The 26,992-nt window shown below is 40.0% G+C and overlaps 1 protein-coding gene across 1 annotated transcript in view; it reads right to left on the bottom strand.

The window, feature by feature from the left end:
* The window catches only part of Stk39 (serine/threonine kinase 39), a 272,264-nt gene that overhangs the window by 170,293 nt on the left and 74,979 nt on the right, over positions 1-26,992 (bottom strand). Inside the window, exons 4-6 of the mRNA XM_076865573.2 lie at positions 24,071-24,212; positions 22,308-22,363; positions 5-114 (exon numbers count right to left, since the gene is read on the bottom strand). Coding sequence (XP_076721688.2) covers positions 5-114; positions 22,308-22,363; positions 24,071-24,212 — 308 coding nt within the window. The remainder of the gene's footprint in view (positions 1-4; positions 115-22,307; positions 22,364-24,070; positions 24,213-26,992) is intronic.

Genomic DNA, 26,992 nt, shown 5'->3' with positions numbered 1-26,992 from the left:
TTACCTGTTCCATGACTTCAGGTGCCATCCAACATGGGGTGCCAACAAATGTTTTTCTTACTTTATTCCTTGTAACATCACCCCCTGTTGCTAAGAATGCACTTACCCCAAAATCTGAAAGGAAAAAAAAAAATCAACATTATTTTGGGTAAGACATTATTGATTATAAATTCTGATTCTTTCAACATAACTCTTCTGATGAGCATTACAGTGGCAAGGAATCATTGCAAACATGTTCCTGGAGATCTCTCAGTCATACAAGGGGGGTGGTCCTATCATCTGCCATCCTGCACACCCTAACAGGTCAGCAAGTCCCCTGGCACCAGAGCTCAGCATAACAAATTATGTTTTCTTCTGAAAAGTTATCAAAGTCATAATGTATCATAAAGAATTTCAACACAAATGAAAATATAAACATTTCCAAAGTACCGAATATAAAGTTGTTTGATCTTTAGACAAGATTAATTTTAGAAAATCATTTTTAAGAATATCACTGGAGAAAGTGAAACTATGTGCTAAGGTATGTGGTATGGTTCCTTTTCATGTTTTTTTTATTATGATCTTCTAGCTGCTTTAATTCAAAGTTCTCAATGTATAGAGAGATAATGTTTTAAAAATAAAAGAGGAATAACATCCATCTTTCACATTCCAATATCCTTGCCTTGACAGTGTTCATCAACATCTTAGCAAAATTGTAACAGCAAATGCACAAACCCTCAAATACAAAGCCAACAAACTTAGGTTTGTCCACATGCAGCAATCAACACAAATGAAAAACTCAGTATTTTTTTTTCTCATGTTTGCTTTCCGAATGATCTTCCTAAGTAGAGATGGAATGGTTTGTAGAATCAAAATAACACTTATTAACACCCATTATAAAGTTCATTGTGTGAGATTAATTAAGCACACTGTAGATGCAGACAAGCATATATGTAAGAATTATCTCTATATACAACAAGAGAGAGGAGAACACTTGGTGTTTATTAATGCATGAACTCATAAGTACATGTTTATATAAAGGTCAAAAGTAATTAATATATTAAAGACTAGTATATTTAGTAATAGCCAAGTCAAAGACCCCTGGATAGTGAACTGGTAAATAGTAATAAGAAAGGGTAGTTAACACCTCAACACCAAACACATAGAATACTGTGGAATATGGCTCCTGCAAACAGCTTTAATGTAATTCTCCTTTACCAGTTCCCTTTGCTGACTGTCAGAATGATAGCAATTACTAAACAACCTAAGTACAAACCAAGGTCAAAATGTATTAACATTTGCTTTAGGCCTATAATATTAAGTTATGTAACTGGGTGATTTAATACATGATAACCAGTTCCCTAAGTAGAAACATGTTGACAGTTTCATTTTATTTACATTTAAATATACTCTACTCCCAAAAGGATTTCAATTACAAGTAAAAGAAATGAAAATTGACAAATGGAATTTTTGTTCCAACTACTACTCTGATGTTAATATTAAACATTAAGCAAAAGTACATTTTGGAAAAAATAATTGCCATATAATTTAACTTGCATATATAAGTCCAACTCTACAACTCTTTAAATTTTTATCAGAAAATTTAAAGAAATTTTATCAGAAAACTGAAGTCTTGTGAAAAGAAATCTGTAGAACTAGTCAATCAAGTCTCTTGTGGGCAGGAGAATATATAATCCATCCTCTTACAGATAATTAGGTGAACTGAACCATTTGTAGGCATCTACTATTTTTGGTTAGAGAAAAAGAATACAAAAATGCTTTCAAAAATATTAAGTTCAGTGAATTCAACATTCGATTTTTATTGAAATTATTTTATAACATGATAGCACAAATAAATATATATAATCTGTAAATAATTAAGGATATGAGTAAAGGTTGCTTTAATGAAAAATATATTCATCTTAATGTAGCTAAAGCAACCCTGGACCCTAAAGTCTCTTCCTGAAAGGTATAATCCAGATAAAAATCAAAAATTAACATTATATATCTTTTCAATTCCTTAAAAATACTATGTGCTTACATTAGATATTTTAAAGGCTGGCAAAACAGCTGAGCAAGATATATAGTAGCATTTCATTTTTGACAATATCCCTTCAATATATCGTTCGTGATTCACATATTTATTCATAGCCTCCACTTAGAACATTCACTTTAAAGTTATAAACAGATGGTTAAATGTCTTAAAGCTCAGAACAAAAATTCCAGAAGCAGAAAACACCAATCCTAACATCCACTAGCTCTTGGGAGCAGAATAAATACACAATTTGCTCCTGTGCATGGCTAATGTGAATAGGGAAAGATTTATATGTACAGAGACACGGAACATTTTAACCAACGTACATAGTGTGCTTGTACAAAGAGGAAAATTGGTATATTCTGCTGAGTTAGCTTACATATGACAGTGAGAACAGGGTGGCAGAACAGCAGAGTGAAAGCCACCCTTGCTTCCTAAGGGGCATGTCTATGTGACCAAAGGAAATACTGGGTCAGAGACCATGAGCACTTCTCTAGCAACATAAAATCAAAGCTCCAAGTAGAGTGAGCCAGCCCATCTTTCTACCTGCAGAACAACTGGAGAATATGGATAATAAAAGGGACTTTAAAGAAGCTGTCATCCTAGTAAGTAAAGGGCTCCAACATCGTTTGAGCCCATCCACTTCTTCCCTTCCCTCCAGCCACCGCCTCAGTGTCAGTCAGCACTCCTTGCCAAGATGCCTATGGCAGCCTCCTAAGTTCCCACTGCCTGATCTCCCCAGATCTAGGCTCTAGCAACCAGGCTTTTCTGGCCCAGACCTGAGCCCTCTATAAAAGTCTTTAAAGTGTACAACAACCCCCAGGGTGAAGTCGAAATGTGTTCGCCTAACACATAAACCTGACCCCTGTCATCTCCCACCTCACCTGTCACTACTCCCAGCTCCAGCCAGTGGCCCATACATAGCCCCACTCAGCTGCTTACTTTTCACTCCTGACCCCAGTGCCTACTTAGCCTCACCAGTGATGCCACTGCACATGGTGCTCATCATCCATGCACATCAACTTGTCCACTATGGAGAGGACACCAGCAGAGGGCATTCTGCATGTCCTGAGTGACAGAAGCAGTTTGGGGATCCTGACCTTGTAATTCTGTCAATGTGCATCCATCACCTTTATTTAATTTGTCAAGAATCATTTAAGCAACACTGTTCATTGTTTTATTTTTGATGTTTCAATGCTAAGCCTTGAGGAGGATCTACAGGATTTTGAGATACAGTTATCTGATTTTAAGAGTGTTAGATCTATCAGGAAACAGCATGCAGTGACAAGTGAGGGTGGAGAGTCACAATGCTTAAGACTGAACAAGGGACTTAACCTTGTCCATATCTGAATGGGCTTCCGTTTCCTCATCAAGCTACTGTTCTCTGCCTTCTAATCAACCATGTATGTGGGCTGAGGGGTCAGCATTAGCAATTTTCTGAGGTAAATAAAAAGAGAGAGAGAAAGAGAGATAAAGATGTGTTTCCCAACTATAAGAATGTCACCCTCTTGGGCTGGGGATGTGGCTCAAGCGGTAGCACACTCACCTGGCATGCGTGGGGCACTAGGTTCGATCCTCAGCACCACATAAAAATCAAATAAAGATGTTGTGTCCATCAAAAACTAAAAAATAAATTTTAAAAAAATTCTCTTTCTCTCTCTCTTAAAAAAAAAAGAATGTCACCATCTCAGTAGGATAAGACATGAAATAATCAACAACAGAAAATATAAAATTTAACACTATGTTGTCTGTGTAGAGGTGCAGGGACTACGACTATAATGGTCATGGAAGACTGTAACTGAAGTGGGCCTTGGACCCAACCCTGCAAATGAGGTGAAGATCTGATAGTCAAGCCTAACAGGAAATGAATTCCAGACAAAGACACAGCATGAGCAAAGCACAAGTGTGGAGCCAAGAAGAAAAACTGTCTGACAGCTGCCAGGGTCAAGAACTCAAATACCTACAGGGGCCAGGCAGGAAAATAAAGGAGGAAGGAGGGTCCTGAAACCAGCAGCAGGAGCCCAGTGATCAGGGCACTTGATACACAGTATCAGTACAGCTGAGTGCTGGGCCCCTTGGGGACCCTGGAGCCCATTCTCCCCCACTCAGGCCAAAGGCAGGCTTCTGCCATGAAGCTGAAGAAGAAAGTCAGCATCAGGGAAATGGGGACCTGATGTCCCCAGATCTCCCAGTTTTCCCAGAGAAGCCGGACATAGCAATCTTTATGTAAAAGCACCCGTTTTTGTTGTTGTTGGCAACAAATCCATTAAAATGTATGAAGAAGAAACAACTGGGAAAGCAATTCCTCTGGCCTAATTTAGTCTGCAAAACTAGTCTGCCAGCTGTGATGTTCTGATGTCTAAAATTTACCTAAAAATACTTCAACATATACTGAGTGACATTATGCTGGCAACCCTACAACTCGAGTGGTCAGCTGGCCTTCTAACCAAGAATGCCCAGCACTGAGGGGTTCCGGCAGCACTTGATTCAGGACAGCTGCTAGAAATATTTCTATTATCCATATCTGAATACAGACAAGTATGGTCCAGGTGAAATGTCAAAAAGGGATGGTTACTAAGGAGAACAACACCATGATGCAGGTCACAAGTGGGCTTTCCATTAGCAAAAACTAAGTTTTCCACACACTGAGAGCAGCTGAAAAATTTTTAGACATTCCCCCCACCCCTGCAGGTATAGAATAAAAGGATCTAGTCAGGCCCATGTATAAACTAAACCCCTAACCATTTCTATGTGTATTTGGATTCCTGATGCCAAAGATAAGGGCAAAGGAAAACTGCATCTGGAATCCTGAATTGTCTGCCTCAAGTAAATTTCTCATTCGCCTACAAGAAAAAAGAGCTAGGATTGCCTTGGGTTTAGAGAACAAATTGTGAGAACCATTTAGGGGCTTGCTTGCTAATCAAGGCAAAATTAGAGTGAAAACTGATTTCCTTAAAGTCTAAGAGGGAGGTTATGCATGAGTAAGGAACAATCCTCACCTACCTCAGATTTCTATGGCATCTATAATTATCTTTGAAAAGGAACCTGAATTGTGCATGGAAAAAAACTGGCTCCAGGTTGATTCGATTGGTTAGAGAGTAACAGAATCAATGCTTGATAGTTCAGCATTTCCTAAAGGCAGACACAAAGGGTTAAGAGAGACAGTGATTCCTTCAGTGCTCTAGGGGTTAGTTAGGAGACAGAGAGAGCCCTACTGGTTTTAGGGGGCCCTGCGAGTTTCTGGCTGTAGAGCAGCCTCATTTCCCCAAAGGCAAGGCTTTATAAAGTCAGGAAGCACTGGGAAGGACAGTTGAAGAGCCCAAACACAGTGTGAGCATCAGGAAGAGAACTTGTTGCCCTTTCTCTCTAGAGAAGAAAATGTGGGAAAAGTAACCATGCAGGGGTATTCAGAAGAGGAGAGGGCAGTACCGATTGCAGCCATAACCCAGCAGTAAAATCAACAGGGCTGATATGAGAAGGGATACTCTGGTAAGGGGAAGGATCACACAAATTCTTGAGAAAACAGGACAACTTAGTGGATATAAGAATTTAAAAAGAAGAAGGTATAAAAAGATTAAATGACTTGGGCTGCGGCTGTAGCTCAGTGGTGGAGCGCTTGCTGAGCATGCATGAGGCACTGGGTTCAATCCTCAGCACCATATAAAAATGAATAAATAAAATACAGGAATTGTGTTCATCTACAACTAAAAATATTTTAAATTAAAATTTAAAACAAAAAAAAAAAAAGATTAAATAACTTGCCAAGGAACACACAGCAAGTTATTGAGGACATGAATAAAATCCACAGTCCTTCAAAAAGGAAGCTAGCCCCTTAGCTCATAGACTCCTTTTCAGGAAAGTTCAGTGTATTTTTCTTCACTGAAAAGGAAGTTCAGAATAGGATAATGGAGTTAATATTCCACAACTCTAAGCTCTTCCCTGAGTAAAGATCAAGTTGTGATTACCCAACTCAGGAAAACTAGTTTGAGGTTCTCTGGTTAATCCTCAATGTCATATTTATATCATCAAAAACAATCCCTTTGTAATGTGATTTGCTGCCCAGTTTTTTTGTTTGTTTGTTTGTTTGTTTTTCCCTCCGTTTCTTTCTTTCTCATGAGGGACTCTCAAGACTTCACTGGCAAAACTGAAATTTACTGCAAAACACCCAGGACCATTTTCAGCACTGCCAGCACCCAGCCCCTGGGAGCAGTATGGATTTCCTTAAAATTAAAATGTTGCAATCCCAAGAAGCATATAAAGAAGTGCACTGTGACTTACATTATGTAAACTGAACAATAATGGGTATAAAGCAGAAGCAAATATTTTCTTAATTCTGTTAGGAGTAGACCATAGTAAGCATTTTCAACATATTTCATTCTTTTCACACTGTATTATATCAGGACGTTGTGTCAGGGTCACGCTGCTGCTCAGTAACAGCAGTGTGCACTGCCTGGGCTTAGACACACTGTGGGCTGGCAGGATTTTGCTTTAGACACAATCCTGACCTCCCTGTGACAGCTACCGTGGGAAAAGATAGAGGGTGAGTACTGCACAACCTGAACAACATCAACAGGAGGAGCATGCTCCTACGCCAGACTTAGAACTGGAAGTGCCATTTTCCGCTGGGAATTCCCCCGTGAGAGAGAAAACACCCAGACCAAGGAGAGCCCTGGTCATGGAACGCAGCTGCAGAATCAGAGGGCTGCCTCTTTCCACTGCAATCCAGCCTGCTAGTCCATCCAGGTCACTCTTCCTAATGTCCAGATCTCATCATGGCACTCTTTGGTCAAAACTTTCTCTTTCCTAGGCACAGAATAACAAAGAAGCTCAGCTCAGGCCATTACACAGCCTGTCTATGGGTGACAATAGCCTTCAGACTGCAATGTTTATCCAGTTGTCACATACTTTAGCCAAATGCTTCTTTAACGCAAAAGATCACCATCTCTCAGGTTTATTTTCTTAATATATTATCAAATTCAGTCTTTATCTACCAGTGGTTGTTTGCTTTATTTTTGTTTTTGAATTAAATTGGAGCAACTTTCCACCTTCCTGGAGCCTTGCCATCATTGAAATGTCATCAGACCTCTGGCCCCTGAGAACCAAGTCTGAATGGCAACGGGGAGCTACATCCTCCTTCACTCCCGCAACCGGAGGCAGGAGAGAACCTGGTGGATGCCTGAAGAGTCCAGATGGACACTGTGCCTTGATCAGTAGAACTCAGCACAACCCAGGGCAAGTAGCAGAACACAGAGCCAAGTCAGGATGTGGCAAGACCTGGGACAAGAGCCACCAACACTCACTGTGCTGGCTTCCTTCTTGAAGTAATGCCACCTCGCTCACAGCAGCAGTTTCCCCTCTATTATCACAGTGGCATTTCGGCACATTGTGAATGTGAGCCTGTCCGAAGGGCAAACAATGACACATGTGGTGTAGCATAAGTGGCCCTCATTCAGAGGCACTGTGGGGTCCTGCCCAAAGATCCCTAAGACTAAAAAGAAAAGAAGAGGCAGCAAAGAGAAGATCCAGGAGTAGAAAGGAGCCACGTTTCCACTCTGAGGAACACTCCAGAATCAAACAGGCTGGAAAAGTAAGTCGCAATTACATTCCCTACTAATTTACCTAACTTCTTTCAGCAATCGCTTCTCAAGCTTTAAGATGGGGAGCTTAGAACACAGCAGGTTCTCAATGCTATTAGTCTTTGTAGCACACACTCCGGCTGGCTGACAACCCAGCATCCACACCCCATTCTGCTCTTCCAGTATCATTTTTGCCAGTCTACAGGGGATGAATCTTACTGATCTAAGTTAGTGATGGCGCTTGGCCTCTCATAGTGTCTGAGGGTCTGCCCTGGTTCAGACCTGTGAAATCTAAGTGGAATGCAGTGTATCTGCCTGTGGAGAAGTTTTCCTCCTGAATAAAAGAACGGCCCCACAAGACTCCTTTGCTTCCCACTCCCTTTCCAGTGCGGGAACAGTCATGTGAAGAGATGATGCTGTAGCAAGAGCAGCCCAGGAAGACAGATGCTGTCCCACACACTGGGGGTGCAGGGGGAAAGCAGGGAAGAGCTCAGGATGGCTGGGATTTCCCTAGGCCAGTGCCCCAGACTTCTTGTTACGGGAGATAACCAAATGTTTTTGTTGTTGAACCTCATCAAGTCCTCTCTTATTTACACTCAGAGGCTTCCTAACTCTTACTCCTGCCTCCCCCTTCTTTTCCCCAGGCCAGTCATGTTTCTTTGGACCTCCCAACTGCGTAGCCACTGCAAAGGCCAAAGTCATTTGTAATCTCCAAAAGAACTTGGTAGAAATCAGGTGGAAAAAAGAAGTTGAGCACACAGAGCTATTTCAGATTTTTAAACAGCTCCAGTATTAAGCATGGCTTTTAATGCCAAAGGCAGAAATCAAAATAAATGCAGAGGTATCTAAAAGGGGCTGGGGCACATGCTGCAATAAAAGTTTAATTTACTTTTTTTTTCTCCAAGAGTTTCTATTTAAGTCAATGCTTACCCACCCCCCCATTCACCCCCACCCCCAAAAAAAACTCAAAAAAATAAAAAGCACACAATAATACATTTCCAGGAAACAGGAAAAAGCAACATCTTCAATGTTCTAATCTGGAATCTTGCTGTTCAAAATGGGATCCATAGACCACAATCAGCATCACCTGGGGGCCTAAGACACGAAAACCTCAGGTTCCACTCCAGAGCTGCAGGATCAAGATCTGCACTGCAACAAGAACCTCAGCTGGCCCAATACACATAGGAGTGTAAAAGCCTCCTAGCAGTGCTTCAGCATGACTCATAATGTCTGGAAGACTCCAATGCACAGCCAACTACACAGCTTCCGTCTTTCCCCTCTTGGATGAAGAAAACCATGGCCACAAAAAGAGAGTACAGGAAAAAATAATCTATGGATGCACATTCATGTATTTTATGACATGTTCTTTGCTAAATACAAGGGCATTACAAAATATGAGTCACATCCCACATAGAAATCTCAAACCCAGTGACTCTCCACTGTCTAGTGTGTCCAGTAGGACAAATAAACCCATACACATGACATGCCTCATGAGAATACTCAGATGTTTACAAAATCTTTTTAGTAAGTACATGAAAACAATTCACAATCCCAACATTTACTAACTATCCATCACTCATGGCTGCTCAGGGGAGATGCTATGACACAGGGAGAGAAGAAGCTAGGTGAGCATCATTCTCAGCAGAGGTATATGCAGCACTACTGCTTTCTCTCCCATCATGAAGTCCTCTGATGAATCAAGGGTGATATCATTATCTTATCAGAGCAAAAACCTTGGATATGTTCATCTTTTAAGTGATTCAGTAAGTATGTTGGCACCTGACCTACCATTAGCAATCAATTACTCACACACCACCTGTCCTGCTCAGGACAGCCAGGTGGCCCAGGAGGACCAGACAAAACCAAAAACAGTCCTCCAACACCCTCACTGACTACCCAATCTCCTCTGACCTTTTCAGTAGGTTCTTGGCTTTCATCCTGCTTATTCCTTCTTTGTAAGCCAATGGTGCCCCATGGCCTTATTTGGCTCTTTTGACTGTGGCCCCCATCCACAGCATAGTGTCCAAGGCATCTGCCCCATCATTTGGGATTTCCTGAGTCTGTACCCTGGAGAGTCACTAATCAACTGTTCTGGACAAATCTATCTTCCCCATCAACGAATGAGGAAAGGCTGTTCTGATTTTCTTTGAAACGTGGGAGAATGATAATTTCACAGCTTCTACTAGCAGCAAAAGGAGGCAAGAAATCAGAAGACATCATCTTTTTATTCCCTAAGGTATATCTTCATCTGTAAAAGTACGAAAACCACCAAAAAGAAAGCCTTTGCATGCTTGGGGTCTCAGCTGGGTAGGTTCTAGACATTGCCATCATTCAACAAATTTCCTTCAAATGTGGCCTGGAAGGCTGGAATCCCATGCTAGTTTTCTCAAGTCCAATCGCAAACAGATACATGTGGTCAAGAGGTCACTATCAACTTTTTATTAAATATGATACTTACCATGAACAAAGGAAAACCAAGATAATCCCCAAATCACAAGTTCATTATTCTCTGACTCCCAGTAGGTAGGAGGGATATTTTAAAGATGCTCTGATGACAACAGCCACAGGACAGACATTTAGCTTAATACCTTCTCCACGGCCAAGATCATTCTCTGATCTGAACGCTTTAAAATATTCCTGAGAGAGTCAGCTAATGACCATTTTGATGCAAGAGAGGTCCTTGGAGAACGTGTTGTCAACCTTCCTTATTTTACAGCTGAAGGAACCAAGCCCTGGGGCAACTGAACTGTCAAAAAGTATAGAGTTAAGTCACAGGGGAGGTGGTGGTGGGGAGCCTACTGGCAAGGACTGAAGTGAAGTCTGAGGAGATGTGAGAGTGATCAGCTTTACGACCTTCAGAATGACCTCAAACAAGTCCACAGGTACTCAGCAGTCATCAGTCCCCTGTCTGTAGGCCTGCTCTGCTAAACTGTCAGAACTGTTGTAGGAGGCCACTAGATGAGTGTATTATACAGGTGCTATCATTTCCCAAGTCAAAGACACGCTTCGGAAGTCAACAGGGGCTCCTGGGTGGCCTATCCACAAAGACAGGCATAAGCAACTTAGATCAAATATTAATAAGTCTAAATTTCCAATGTGATATTTATATCCCTGCAGGTGGTCTCTTTCATACAAATCTCCACTTAACTAGCTCTGCTATCAGAAGCCTCCATTGAACCACAATAGCCCATCTGTACACTTGAAAGAAACTGTTCCTATGGGAAAGGATTAAAATAACACAACTCAGATGACACAAGTATTTAAAGAGACAATTGACATTCTTTCCACAAAATTTCAAGAAGAATTGGTCGAGGACAACATAATTTTTAAGATTTTCAAAACATCAATGAAAAAAACCTAGTATTTAAAACTAACAAGGCAGGGTCACTAAATGATGAGGATCATACATTTAGCTCTGTTACTCAGTTCTTTTAATCTACACTTACCATGTAGTCATACTGTTATGGCTTGGATCTGGAATGATGTCCCCCAAAAGAGTTGATCCCTAATGCAGAGGTGGGGCTTCTGGGAAGTGATTGCATTATGAGGGCTCTGACCTCATCAGTGGATTAATCCAGTTAGTGGATTAATAATCTGAATGGACTACTTAGAGGTGGTAAAAATTTCAAATAGATAGGTCATGGTTTGGAGGAAGTAGGATGTGCCCTTGGGGACTATATCTTGTCCCGGGACCCTCCCTCCTTCTCTCTCCCTCCTTTTCCTCCTCCCTCTCTCCTTCCTGGCCACCTCATCCTGAGCAGTTTTCCTCTGCCACACCCTTCCCCCAGGTTCTGCCCCACTTCAGGCCTGGAACAATGGAGCTGATCAACCGTGGACTGAACAACCTCTGAAACCATGAGCCAAAATAAACCTTTCCTCCTCCATGATGTTTGTTTCAGGTATTCTGGTCACAGTGATGAGGACCTGACCAATACACATATGTTTGTTAACTCATTCAATAATCATTTACCAAGCTCCCACTCAGGGCTGTTACTAGTTCTGGGCACTGAGACTGTCTGCACAACAGAAACTCCTGTCCTCGAGGAGCTGACATTTAAGTTGGGGCTGGGGAAATGGATGAGATTAATGTGGATAATATACAAAATTACTAAGTACAACACACAGCAGTAGTTTTCAGACTTTATTATACATTGGAATTAGAGGGCTTCTTAAAACCCAGACTGCTGGCCTTACCTGTGTTGTTTCTGAGTCAGCACGTGGGAGGGCATGAGACTGCGTGCGTCTTTATCAAGCTGAGACTGCTGCTGCTAGTGGCACACCTCAGTGACCACTATGATCGATGGAGGACAGTGCTGTGTACAATCAGGAAAAGTAAAGCAGAGAATAGAAAGTTTGGGGTAGGAGGGTTGCAATTTGCCACAGGATGGCCATAGAAAGATCACTGATGCAAAATTTGAGCCTAGATCTGACATAGGTAAGGAAAAGAATATTTCAGATAGAGGGAAGAGCCCATGCAATGATCCTGAGGCAGGAGCATGCAAGACAAGGAGGCTCATTTGCTTGGAGCATAGTGAAGACAAGGAAGAATCAGGAGATGAGGTCAAGAAGATAATAAGAGGCCAGACCTTGTAAGACTCTGTGGGCTGCCTTGAGGACTTGACTTTCTCTCTAAGACAGAAAGGGGACTGGACAGTTGTGAGAATAGGCATGATATAAGTCAACTTAGCAAAACAGCATTCCTCTGGATGCTTTGTAGAGAACAAAACACAAGGGCAAGGGTAGAGGAAGAGAAGCCTTTAGGATGTTACCTAACCAATCCAGACAAGGGAGGATGGTGCCCTGGACCACAGGATAACAGGGGAGGTGGTGAGAAGTGATCAGCAATAGAATTTACTAACACATCAGACAGGACATAGGATCTGAGGGAAAGACAAGGGCAAAGCAACACTACAATTTCTGGCTAATTCAATAGAAGGATGGTCCTGCCATTAAAAGCAGCAGGAAAGACTGTGAGAACAGCTATTTGTTGGAGGGCATCAGGGCAACGGAGTTCCTTTGTACTTAGTTATTCAATTTTAGAGTTGAAAGGAAATAGAGAGCCTAAGAATACCATTTCATAGTGAGAGAAACCAGGACAAGCAAAGGCCCTAGCTAAGGACATAGGACATAAATCAGTGATGGAGGGAGTCCACTAGATAATCCTTGACTACTGTGACCCCAAGCGTACTCTGTATAGACAAGGGTTAAACTTTAAATACCTTGGAATACAAATACATGTTTAGACTATTTAAATTTCCAGAAAATCTGTAATCAATGTACAATGTATGCAGCAACTTATGTTACTGACCAAAAACCCATTCCTAGTTATAATACATATTTAAGATATACCCCCAGGACAGCCTATTAAAATAATCCAAGTATGACTAGCTTCAATTCCCCAGAAATAGGTATTTCCTTGCACACATACAAATTGTGGACATTAAATTTTTATAGTTAACTGTTCAATGCCTGTTTCACTTGAACTGTAAACTCCATGACAATAAACATGTCTCTGCTGCTCACCACTCTGTCAGCTCAAAGGACTGTGCCTGGAACCTACTAAATGCTCAACAAATATGTCAGTTAACCACATAAGACACTGATCCCAAACACCCAATGTTCACCTTTCACTAGAGAAGGAGTAGACTATAATAAATGGGAAACAGAAAAGTAAATGAAAACTATAATCAAGTGGAGAATTGAGTTAAATTGCTTTACTTTCAGAAAGTCTCAAATGTGTTTTGCCCAGACCTCTTTAGCTTTTGATAATATATGAAATTTAATATAATAATGATACTGCAGGCAAAGGGAGGAAGGAGGGAGGAAGGAAAGGGAGAAGGGAGGAGAGAGAGAAAGGAGGGAGAGAGACCCAGTCACATCTACCCAGGCCCCCTAGACAGCCCTAGTGCTCAAGCCTGTTCCCGATGCAGCTGAATGTGCACAGCTGAGGAGAGATTCCAGCCGGGAAGCAGCGCAAAGTGATTCTTCTCCTCTGGGTTCACGCAGTAAGACTTCCTTACATTGTTGCTCAAACAACTGCTAGCAGCTGTTAAGGGACAGAAAATTGCTCAAAACACCCCCAAGTATTCCTCCCTGATGGTGTGCAGATGGAATGGAAAGCCAAGTTTCTAGAATGGATGACATTCTTGGTTCATGCTAGAGCTTTCACCAAATGTCACCATTTGTCAAGACCCCGAAAATCAGGAAGCCACATTTACTTAAGCCAGAAAAGAAACTGATAATTAGACTTTTATCTTAATCCATTAAGCCATATAATTCACATAATTATAATTTTTTCCTGAAACACAAAACACAAAAATTCACATAATTATAATTTTTTCCTGAAACACAAAACAAATATTTTGGTTCACCATAAAGCACTTTGTAACTTGCAAAAATTTTGCCTGTACTTACTCTACTTTCTGGGTATACCCAGTGTTCCTTACTTCATGTTTTTTGCTTTATTCCTCAAATTTATTAATCATTTAATTGCTAGCTTTACCTAAGACAGAGCATGCCCAAGATCAGAGATGAAAGATGTTCATTAAAAAACTATTTTCAGTCTTAAAAATATAGAGTAGTACATGTGCCTAAATACTTTAAATATTTGCACCCCCACCCTCACAATATTTTACATGTATAGATATATATATACACACATATCTATATATATATATGTGTGTGTATATATATCTGTATCTATATGTATATCTATATATATCTATATCTATATATATATATGTATGTGTGTGTGTGTGTGTGTGTGTATATATATATATATATATTTATATATGATTACTCATTTGAACTTGCAGCTCAGCCTCATCTGTGCTCTCTGCCACTGACAGGCACATGTATTTGCACAGCCTGCTGGTGAGACAGAGTCTAGCATGTCTCCAGTCAGATCACATTGACCCAAAGCTCCTGAACACCTCCCATGTGTCAGCACTATCTGGGATGTAGAGATGAGCAACATGGAGTTACCAAATCTGGGAAATATCCAGTCTGGAGGAAAGTGAGGAAAAGAGAGACCCAAATTTCAGCACAGTGTCACAGGCTGGCTAGTTAGGGTATATACAAAGCACTTGGAAGCCACCACTTTGAGGGGCTTAACCCAGAAATGGTGGAGATAGTGGAGAAAAGGATCAGAAAAAGTTTCACAGGGAATGAGTGCTCTGAATTGAGTGGTGGAAGAGGAGGAGTTTAGAGGCATTGCAAGTTGAAGCGGAAGCACTCTGGGCAAGAAGGGGAAACTGGCAGTCCTCCCTTTGCCGGCTTTATCTGCTTTCTGGTTCATAAATGGCATCTTCTTGATGTTCCCTCACTCTGTAGAAGGGGGAAAGCAACTCTCCTGGGCCTCTTTTAAAGGTCATTAATCCTAATGAATGAGCGCTAAGCCCCTATAACCAAACCACCTCTCAAAGGTGCAATTTCCCAGTACCACCACATTAGGGATCAGTTTCCAAGAAATGACTCTGGGAGGATGCAGATATTCAGACCACAGTACATGCGCGTGCACATACACACACACACGTAAAAAGCAATAGGATGTGAAAATAAGCATGAGAGCTACCATGACAAGCTCTCAAGTCAGTCTGAATCTGAAATGTCTAGAAAGTTCTTCAGAAATCAAAAGTTCTGAAACCAACACTTTTACAGTACCTTAAGAATGGTCCAGCTGGGTTTAGTGGCACATGCCTATAATCCCAGCTACTTGAGAGCCTGAGGCAGGAGGATGGCAAGTTCTAGGCCAGCTTGAGTGACAGTAAGAAGACCCTGTCTCAAAATAAAAAGGACTGGGGTGTGGTCCAACAGTACAGCTCTTGCCTCACGTACATTAGGAATTGGGTTCAATCCCCAGTACCTCCAAAAGTTAAAAACAACAATAAAGGAGTGGTCCCTATATAAAAGAATACAACAATAAACAGATTTGCAGTGACAATTCTGAAGGGACTTGATATGCATTTTCTGTTTGCTTAAAATAGTGTCTCTCATTAATTCTGGACCAACAGGCTTAGTCAATTGCCAGACAAAGTACTAAAGCTCCACTAACACCATGACACAGCATCAAATTAGAAAATAAAATGCTATGCTGTGGGAAGACCACAACTTTCAAACAGCCACTCCCCCTTCTATCATATATTGTAGCAAAACCTATTACATTTGCCAAGGCATTCTACCCAAATTTATTATCAGAGAGTCACGCACAGGCATTCTAAGCACAGAGGATACAACAGGAAGGAAAGCATTTTCTTTCAACCCTGAGTGGGCAGTGCTCTGTGTTTTTGTTTTGTTTTGCTTTGTTTGTTTGCTTGTGATGCTGGAGATGGAACCCAGGGCCTTGCCAATGCTAGGCGGGCACTTTACCACTAAGCTACACCCCATCCTAGTCCCCGGGTTTTAATTCACTACATCAAAACTGAAGTTTACCAGTCTGGAAAGAGTACAGTACCAGTGAGCTTAATTCTATGCCAAATGAAACCTAAGATGATCACTTCTCTCACCTCCTAATATCTTACTAGGGATGCTTTATGTTTCAACTTGAAGGAACAAGGAGAAAGAAGGTGCCAAATGTGTTCCCTGGTCCAAAGCAGAATCAATTTATGTAGAGGAGTACATAGGAAAGCTAGTGACTGTTACTAATGTTCCATCCAAAACTGAAGCCATTTAAATTTAGATCTAGGGTCCCCTCCCTGGAAATCTCACCCATATGGGGTGATAAACTCTCGAGTCTTCCTGAATCTGAAGCTTTGGTCTACTGTGGACGACCCTACATGCCAACTTGGCATATTACTTTCCTGGCTCTATACCTTCATTTCTTGTCTGTAAAATGGTCATAATAGAGATGGCCACAGTGGTGCCTGCCTGTAATACCTGCAGCTCAGGAGGCTGAGGCAAGAGGATTGCAAGTTCAAGGCCATACTCTGCAACTTAGTGAGACCCTGTCTCAAAATAAAAAAATCTTTAAAAAAAGGATGGGGCTATAGCTCAGTGCTAAAGTATCTCTAGGTTCAATACCTAGTACAAAAAAAAAAAAAAAAAAAAGGCATAATAGTTCCTCCCCAGTAGAGTTATGGTAAGTCCCAAACTGGCTTGATACAAAGGAAGCACTCTACACATTAGTTATTAATTCTATATCAATAGTCAAGAGAAGGCTATATCCCTTCCACAGAATGTATGCTGTTGTCAATACAACCAAAGACATTAGCCTTACCACACTCCTTAGGTACATAAGAAGACAAGGGTTCCTCATGGTCTCCCTCAGGTTCCTATATCTGACTTTGTCTGACAAAGTTCTGAAAAAGGAATCATTGCACCTGGTAGAGTGACTCATGTCTTTAAGTAGCAAAATTACCCTTACTTTAAAACAAAGTACATAATACTCTCAAGGTACAGTCAAAGAAATATATGCAAACGAAACTCCCCTGACTTTTATTTTAAACATAGGGCCTAAAGAGGAGGAAAGAGACAAAGGGAAAGAGCAAGAACCATCCAGATTAAAGCAATGCATTATTTGTTCACATATAATAGGTACCAACCAACAGAGAGTCAGTTTGGCTGCTGCTACTGCTGCTGAGTCTCTATCTCCACTTTCCACCCACGTCCCCTATTTTATCCACCAAAGATACCAGCAAATGATCCAAAGACTCCTGATCCTAATTTTTGTTAAGTCATTCCCCTATAAATCAGGGACAGCAGCAGCATCTACCAATCCAAGAAGACAAAAAAAAAAAAAAAGCTTTTTAAAGTTAATTGCCCTATGTTACAGTTGAAACTTTAAAAATTGAAATTCTAAATTCTATATAAATTCAATGCTTTGCTTAGGTCAGAGAATATGGAAAAAATTAAATGTGAATTCTAGAAAGCTCTAGATCGAAAAATGAAGAAAACACATTTATTTAATGGTGTGATAGACCACCCTATACATCAGGGGAATGAGAATTCTGGTTCGTGTTATTATTCAGGCAAGAACTCACATGTACAAAAGGAGACCAAGGAAACTGTGAATGGCTGGAAAACAAAGTCCTCACTAGGTGCCAGGAACATAAAAGTCACAGCCCTTACACACAGATTCACTAAATCCTCACAACACCCCGACATGGGGGCTTTTCATAAGTGTCCTTCTGATCAGTGACCCCCAAGCATAATGTCCTACTGGGTCACATGCACCACAACCACCCACATCGAAGAAAAAACCCAAAGACCTGAGACAGAATGAAAAACAGAAAACCTTACCTTAGAGGATCTCAGCTGAGAAAAAGAAAAGGACAACGTGTTCCAGAGGGCCAAGGGAAAGAGCTCAGAACATTAATCTGACAAGAATAATGGGATGAGGTGACTGGCAGGGTGCAGAGTGGCAGAATAAGGCATGGGTTGACCTGCCTTTGCATTTCAAAGGCAATTCACTCCAACCTTGACCCTCTTGGTGAGAGAGGACCATTTCATCACCAGAGAAAACTAGTTGTACTTTCTTATCAGTTTAGAGCAAGATTAATGGCACACTTACTTCCAAATTCCATACCTCTTAATAGCCCATAAACTCCCTTTTTTAGAGCTGCACCTCAAGTTTCACATGTCTCCAGGGGCATTAGAGAAGCTGTGATCCTGCTGGCTGTAGTAACACTGGTCATGATGGGAACACCAGTGACAGTAATGGCAGCAGCTGCTGCTGCAGTGGGGCTGCACTGACATCACTGCAAGCCTACTGTGCGCCACCCACTGTTAAGGATCCTGGTTATGAAGAGCCTCATTCCATTTCAGAAAAAGATGAGATGGATCATGTTTTCATCCCCCTTTAAAAGAACAGAGTCTGAAGGCTTGGTAACTTGCCCTGGGTCCCAGAGCTACTAAGTGGTGGCTGGGGAATTCCAACCAAGCCAGTTGATACCAAAATCTGTACTCTTTTTTTTTTTTTTTTTTTTTTATGGCATCTACTTTCAGCTTTATTTTTACAGAAATTACAAAGGGTTAAGGCTAGGTTGGCAGCTAATAGTGTATCATAGTACATTCAAATGCCTTCAGAATTTGTGAGCTTCATGGTCGAATCTTAGAAGGAGAAGGAAATTAATCAAAATTGTTATTGTCATTGATAATAAGTCAGATGTTTGAGATCTGAACAGATATGTGAAAATGCATTGGATCTGCTTAAAAATAAATGGTTTTTGTTAGGAGGTTTATTTTTCTCATGTCAAAAATATGAAATTACACCATAAAAGGAAGTGGTTAAACCTACATCTCTTCCAGCCTTGGGGATGCAGTCACGTGTTCCCACATGCTCACCAGCTATTGAAAGTGTGATTCTCATTTTACCTGCTAATCCAATGCTTGCAAGTACTCAGCAAGGAGCTTAGCCCTTGCAGTTTTGATTCCTGAGGAATTTCAGAGATACATTCTACCAGAAAAAAAAAAACAAAAACAAAACTCAAATGTTTAAAATTCTAGAAATCATGTGATGGCCAACGGTGTTTTATGTGGCTCATCCGTGATGAGAATGAAGTAACAGTTTCTGATAAATTTACATAATCTTAATGAAGATGTCTACAGAGAATTCAGGAAATCCTGAATGGACTACTCTTGAGCTGGGTGGTTTCAGAGTCTTGCTCACCAATTTTTTTCAGCTGATGCTTGTTGTGTTGAAGCATTTATTTTTTCAAACTCTCCCTAGCCTGTGGGATAAGGGGCACTCCCTAGAGTGATGACAAAATATATATATGTAAGGCACTAACTTAGCTTAAGGACAAAATCCTACATAAAAGCACAGTGGGAGGCTGATAATGATGGATGCTGAATGGAAGAAGCTCCTTCTTTCTACTGTGGACTACGTTGGAAGTTTTTCATGTTAAAGGTTTTTAAATGGCTTTGACTTATTGACAGTTTGAGTTTACTGAGTCATTTCCTCTCATGTATTTTACTAGGTCATACTTGCATATGGTTTAAAATTCAAAATGTGCTAAACGGTTTATACCGAACAATCTCACTCCCACACAATCATCCTTTACTGTCTTTGCACAAATACAAATGAATAGAGTGAGATTCTCGTTTCTCCTCCCCCCAGCCCCATTATTTTACAAAAAGTAGCATATTATCTCCCTCTGTTGTTTACTCTTATTTAACTCACTTAACCAAGAAGCCTGGCAATTTTGTTTTTCACGTCAATATATAGAGTACTTTGCATTCTCCTTTATACTTGATGGGTACTCCACAGTGTAGCTACACCATATAACATATTAAACCAGGACACCTGAGTTATTTCCAATCTTTTGCTATCACAAATGATAACCATTGCACATGACCGGAGGTAACCTATGACGACGTCATTATAGACATAAACAGATGTAACTGGAGGATAAATTCCCAGCAATGAGGTGGCTGTAGTGGTGTGCTAGTAAATGTTCAACCACCAATTCTCCCTCAAAAAAGGCCCCGACTGTAGTGTCTGCAGATTACCATGGTGTGAATACTTTCGCCAGGGCTAATCTCAAGCAATGTGATGTTATCAAACATGGAACTGGGAAGAGATGCACACAAGTACATAAAAGGCTTCCATGAGCTGGCTCCAAGGCCCCACTGGGTTGCTGAGGCAAAGGATAAATGGACCTCAAGTTTTGAGAGATATCAGCAGATTCCTCCACCCTACAGATTTAACTTTGTAGTACTACCAACAAGTGTTAAAATGCCTATCTCCTGAAAGTCTCACCAACTTCTATTGCCAAACTTTCAAGTTTATGATAGAAAGTATCTCAATGTAGTTTTAATCTGCATTTTTCTGTTTGTGAGTTTAAGCTATTTTTCAGCTACACTAAGGGTCATTTCTATTTTGTGCTCAGTGAACTGTTCCTGTTGATTGCCAATTTTGTTGGATGTACTAAGCATTTTGAACATTTACTTAATTATTGCATTAACCCTATAAGCAGGGTTAGATCCATGTTTCATGGGACATGAAGCTTATACAATTTGAACAATCTCTTTAAAATAGAAAATATAGTAATTAAGCATAAATGCATTTCTTTAAAATTTAAAAAAGAAATCATGGAGCCTTAAAGATTCAACCCCTTTCTTCTAGGATCCTTTTATACAATTTAACATTAATGCTTACATAGAAATGCTTCCTGGTTGCAAAGTGGCTTCCCCTCTCCACTCCGCAACTTTCGGAACACAGTGTACTTACAGGTTCCTAAATCTTAAACTTCAGAAACTGCCTGAAAGATGAACAGCACCATCACCTAATCTCAGATGGGGAAACTAAACCTTGCAACAACATGCCCTAAGTCATGAAATAGGTGTCAAATCAGGACTCTTTTGATTCCAAAGTCTTTGGGCTTAAATAATACCTACAGTGCCTTCCCACTGGTGTTAAATCAACCATTGCACATGACCAAATTTATCTTTCCAAAGATAATCACTTTCATTATTAGATCTTGGGGGGGGGGGGGTGCATGTGATTTAAAAGAAATTCCCAATTTCCATTTGTATTTTTAAAATATGTCTACCCTCCATTAAAAAAAAAATCAAAATTAAAAGCCCCTCTTCCTTCCAAAGTCTATACAAAGGCCAAGGTCAGCATCTAACTTGCCATACTGGCCAGGGGCTCATCTGCAAGGTTCTTAACACCCATAGGGGGGCAAACAATGAGACAAGAACACTCAAAGTTTAGCCTTTATATTGGGGTTGGCATTCTACTGAACTCTTCCATCTCTCACAACTGTGGATCATTAGATTTGTCTAGAAACAAGACCAGGACCAAGGACTAAGATCAACATTGGTCTAATAGCTAAACATATGAAGACCCTAAACCTATGTTAGAAGAGAAGATTCTTCCACACCAACTCAAAAAAAGGCAATTTGGCTGATCAATCATTTGCAGCAAATTTCAACAATCTTAACAACATAAGCCAAATCAGTGATTTTTTTCCAAGGACACTGCTAGCAAAGGCTGCTAATAATATTTCATGCCTGGAAACCAGAGAGCAGAATACCGCCCATGGTGGGGACAGTCCAGAACAGCAAAGGGCCATTCCGCCACATACTCCCAAAGCACCTCCACTGAGAGATGGTGATAGCTAAGGGGAGGGCTGAGTTGGACCCTCAAGAATGTGGGTTGAAACAAGAGTTGATATACAAGTGGCTACATTTTATCCCAGGCCTTTCAGGTTCTCTGATGAATAACAAGGAATGTCCTCACCTGATGAGTTCACTCAACAGCCATTGGCTGCCGCTCTGTCCATCAGCTGTGAAGAACAGCCATGTGGGATCAGATTCAAGAACAAAGTTAAGTCCTGGGTTTTGAGAGTTCATAACTCTTTCTACCCACCTCTTCCATCAGAGGTTTTCAAATTAAGGTACATCATGTTTTAAACTTTCAAACTCAAAAAACTTGCTCGAAACTTCTTTTATAAATAAAATGGTTCATATAAATGGTTATGTAAATATATTCAGATTGAATAGTGGAAAACATAAAACTGAAAGTACAATCATTCTTTGTCAAAAGGATCTGCATATTAAAAAAAATACTTATTTTGAAGATCTAAACAAATCACTGGAAAACATGCTTCAGACCCAAACATACTCTAAATGCATGGCCTGTGGGACAGAACATCCAGATGCATTCTTAAAAGAGATTACATGCATTTATTCATTTCATAGGAATGAATCTACAGTCCTTGAAATTGTAATATTTCTGTAAACAAGAAAGGAGTTTTCATCTTTATCAGCTTTACCTGCTATTTGTACCGAACCATCCTCACCCAGAAGAATATTACCAGCTTTCAAATCCCTATTAGAAAAAAAAAAAAAAAAGAATGAATTTTAGAATGCAGACATTATGTTACATTGATCATCTGGGAAAGACTTTTAAACACAACATACAATTATTATTTTATGAATATTAAAATTATATCATAGATTTTTAAAGTTACCAGGGTACATTGTCATTTTATAGTTTGCTCCTTCAGCACAGTCAGAATTCACTTCATGTGAAATCATTCTCTATATTTAATTAAATCACTACAAAGTAGACTATTTTGTGTTTTGGAGTTACAGAATGTCCCTAAACTGAATAGTGGTATTTAATTAACAAGAATGAAAGCCTTGTGCCAGGCATGGTGGCACATACTTATAGATACAGCAACTGAGGAGGTTGGGGCAAGAGGATCACGAGTTCAACACCAGCCTCAGCAACTTAGCAAGGTCCTTTCTCAAAATTAAAAAAAAAAAAAAAATTAAAAAGACTGGGTGGTTGAGTTCTCCTGGGTTCAATCCCCAGTACAAAAAAGAACTAAAGCTTTCTCTGTGTAAAGTTATTACAACTCCATTTAAATTCATCTGTGCTGTTATTTCAAATAATCCCATCACCATCTTAAAATAAACATAATAATGATAAATATTAATTATAATATTCTATCTACTACTTATTTACTATATAGAAGCTATGTTGAATAATTTCAGCACTTAAAGAAAAATGATAATTTATAAGTCTGATTTCTAAAGTAATATTTTCCTAATTATTAAAAAATATAATAAAGACCATTCAATATACAGCTTGCTGATTCAAGGCAGAGAAATTACATTATTAGCATTACTGGTAAATGCTTGTACTTGCAAAAATCCCTATGAGCACTACCCTTTTTGAAGCAATCAGGCACTCATATTCTATGCTATTTGGCTATTTTCAAGAATTATTGCAAAGTGGCTTTTCCTTTCCACTCTGCAACTTGTGGAACACAGTGTACTCACAGGTTCCTGAATCTTAAACTTCAGAAACTGCCTGAAAGATGAACAGCACCAACACCTTATCTCAGATGGGGAAACTAAGCCTTGCAACAACATGCCCTAAGTCCTGAAAGACTATGTCACAAAAGAAGATGAAATTAGTGTCTCTTCCTTCCCTCTCACTATCATGTCAAAAATAGTTACATATTATAATGTTTGTAAGTCTTGCCTATATTTCAAAGTTGGAGCAGCTATTCAATTCAAATGAGTACACTTCAAGGGTAATTATGTGTTTAACCACTTTTTAAATGAATTCATTCAGCACTTTTTACATTCAGCTCTTAATTCAGTGAAAGCAGTTAAACCAATCCAGAGGATACCAATATAATTCATCAACTGTGTTTTTGTCTCATCAGTTTTATTTTAGTTTGAGATTCTTTTAGTGCTGGGGATCAAATCTAAGGCTTGGTGCATGCTAATAAACACATGCTCTACCACTGAGCTAAACTTTTAGCCCCTAGTATTTTATTTCCATCTATTCAGCCTAAATTGGTTTTAGCATTTTTTTTCCCTTTCCTTCTCTTGGTGGTGCTGAGGCTAGAACTCAGGGCCTCACCCATGCTAGGCAAGCACACTCTACCACTAAGGACACCCCAGCCCCTAGCCTAAGTTGGAAATAATGCCAATACCTATTTGAAATGTATGATTCCTCATAATTCTTTACAAATTAGGACCAAGCAAATGAAGAGTTGAATTTCTGGTGGTACCATACCTATGAATCTGACCATTTCTGTGCAGATAGTCTAAGCCTTCCAAAACCTCTTTAAGAATTGTTGCTATTATTGCCTCTTCCAGAACTCCATTCTTGTGCTCTCCTCGGTTGACAATGTATTTGATGATGTCCAACATTGAGCCTGAGAGGACAAACAGAAGAAGATGAAAAGAAATTGCTAAGCACCTTCATTCCATTATCAGATTAGCACTCCATTATTAGAACATTAATGGGAACATCAAAATAAAATTTTCTTGTTGATTTGATGCAAATATCACCAAGGCTTACTAACAATTAAATGGAAGCCCAATGATCAGAAGCACTAAATCCGCACCAAGTTTGCAAAAGTACTTTCAGTATGAAAATTATTCTCATTGAGGGTTAGGATCTGTGAGCAGGGGGTATAGCTCAGCACATGCCATGGGTTCAATCTTCGGCATCCCAACTTAAAAAAAGAAAAAAGGCCAAGCACAGAGGCACACACCTATAGTCCTAAGTACTTGGAAGGCTAAAGAGAATGAATTGCTTAAGTCCAGGAGATGAAGATCAGCCTGAGCTATATAGTAAATGTCTCATATCATAAAAGGGTGGGGTCGGGGGGCCTGAGACTAGAAGATCATTCAGGGTCACTTTCTATATGTATAATTAGGTAAAAACTCCAAAGAGGGTTCCAGATAGCTGAACTGGAGTTGGAGGCAAAGAGAAAGGAAATAGTGAAAGTTCTTACCACCTGAAAGACAGGTGAGAGGTAAGGAAAGTAGGTTGCTGCTAGACCTCTCCTTATAACCCAAAGATCCCTATCTGTGAGTCTGAGTAATCTTTATTTTAATCTTCCTGATGCTTCGTGTACTGACTTTTATAATGAAGAAATAAATACCAATTACTATGCTACTACAATATACTGATTGGTATCCTTGGCACTGTGAATTCACGTTTCAACACATACTAATTAATATTCGAAACCTCTGGGTCATTCTAAAAGCCATAATTACCCTGGGGCTCAACATTTCTGAAAAGTTAACAAATGGCTTACCTCAGTACCTGAATTTGGCTCTGGGTTCTCTCTGATTAAATAAGAGGCTTGAGTTTCCCCATCAGATACCACTGAACAGACTAATGTCCTGCCTCTCATTAAGAGATTTCATGTTATAAATTAGTATAGGAGAAAAAAATGCTTATTTTCCTCCCCAAAGAGAAAAAGAATCTGCTTATGCACTGACTCTTTGATTTGGGGGTCATATAGATAACAATAATTCCAAAAAATATATTTATTCTTACAAGGATAAGAATAAATATATATGCCAAGCACATATACCCACCCCCTAGCCTGCTGAAAGAAGAGGGAGCAGGAGTCAATACCTGCCCAAGTTCTCCTTGCCTGTGGAAACCTGCTGAAAGCCTATTCCTCGTACCTAAAGTCCTGGGAGCCTGGATTGGACTCTATACGTTTATAAATGACAATGAATTTTCTACCACGTCCTCAGAAGAGAAGACAAGTTTATAAAAGGTAAAAGTTCCAACTTGAACAGAGGACTTGGGACTATTTCTGGGCCAGCTCACCAAGATTTCTAATTCTTCTTGAGGGGATGGAACCCCACAAAAAGAGAACTGGTCACCTAGTTGGCAAAGCACCACCCCTCCATACAAGGAAGGGACAGGCAGTTCAACACAACACCACAGCAGTGGCTGGTGCGGGGGCTGGGGGGGGGGGGCGGTTAGAAGGTAGCATTTCTTTCGTTTTTAATTAAAAACCAAAGTGGGTACTCAAGATAACAAAGACTAATCATAGGACTAAGAAGGACCAGGAAGAGAACAGAACTTGGATCTCCAGGTTCCCTACTGAGACTTATACAAGCAAACTCCAGCCAATTACAAAGCTTTCATCATCTCATTTCTGGGTCTCAGCTTGATCCAAGAGTTTCTTTAAAAAGAAAGAAAAAAAAAAGATTAAATTAATTAAAATGTGTCCCTGGTTTCACCTCAGTTGGAATTGGATCTACAGATGAAAATGGGCACTATCATATAAATGCAGCTTGCATCAGTTGTGGCTTTGTCCAGGCAGCACAAAAATGTTCTCCTCTGTTCTAAACTAAACTTCACATCTCAGAACAAAGGGAGCTGCACCTCTGAAGACAACATGGGAGAGATCTCGGTGCACTAAGGAAACCACTTGGACTTTCTAAGCTTCAACATGCAGATCTACAAAATGAAGATGAGAATATTTGCAATGCAGAATAGTTGAGTTTTTTTGTTGTTGGCACAGTACTGGGAATTGAACCCAGCAGCATTCTACCACTGAGCTACATCCCCTTCCTTTTTTATGTTTTATTGTGAGACAGGGTCTCATTAAGTTGCCAAAGCTGGCCTTGAACTTACAATCCTCCTGCCTCAGTCTTCTGTGTCACTGGGATTTCAGGTATGCAGCACCATGCTCAGCCTTAGCATATTTTATAAGTCAACAGGTCCTGCAGTCACAATTCCAGCACTAATAGCCACTGTGTGTATAAGTTTGGGCAAGTTGCTTAACTCCCATGAGCTTTGGTGTCATTTCTGAAACCCAGAGACAGTCATCAGTCATTCAGGGATGCTGTCAAGATCAAATGAAATTTAAAAAAAAAAAAAAAAGAGGTCAAATGAGATAAAGTAAGTAAATTGCCTTGAACAGAATCTAGCCACACAGCAAGTGTTTGATGAAATTAATGGTTACCATTCTCATTCCTAAAAGTGATGTTAAAAGATTTTTTTAAATCAAATACATGGATATGAAGAAGTCTTGAAGATTAAATTATTGTCAATGATTTGCATAACTTACAAGATCCGAGGCAGAGAGGGGAAGTTGTTTTCCCTTCTCAAATACAACAGGATGAGAATAGTGCCACTTCTGATGAACATTGTAAGCAAATAACTGAGTATGTATTTCTC

The sequence above is a fragment of the Callospermophilus lateralis genome, chromosome 9, assembly GCF_048772815.1.
Source record: "Callospermophilus lateralis isolate mCalLat2 chromosome 9, mCalLat2.hap1, whole genome shotgun sequence".
In the NCBI taxonomy this organism is placed as follows: Eukaryota; Metazoa; Chordata; class Mammalia; order Rodentia; family Sciuridae; genus Callospermophilus; species Callospermophilus lateralis.
The sequence above is the reverse complement of the archived record's forward strand: the minus strand, read 5'-3'. Positions and strand labels throughout refer to the sequence as shown.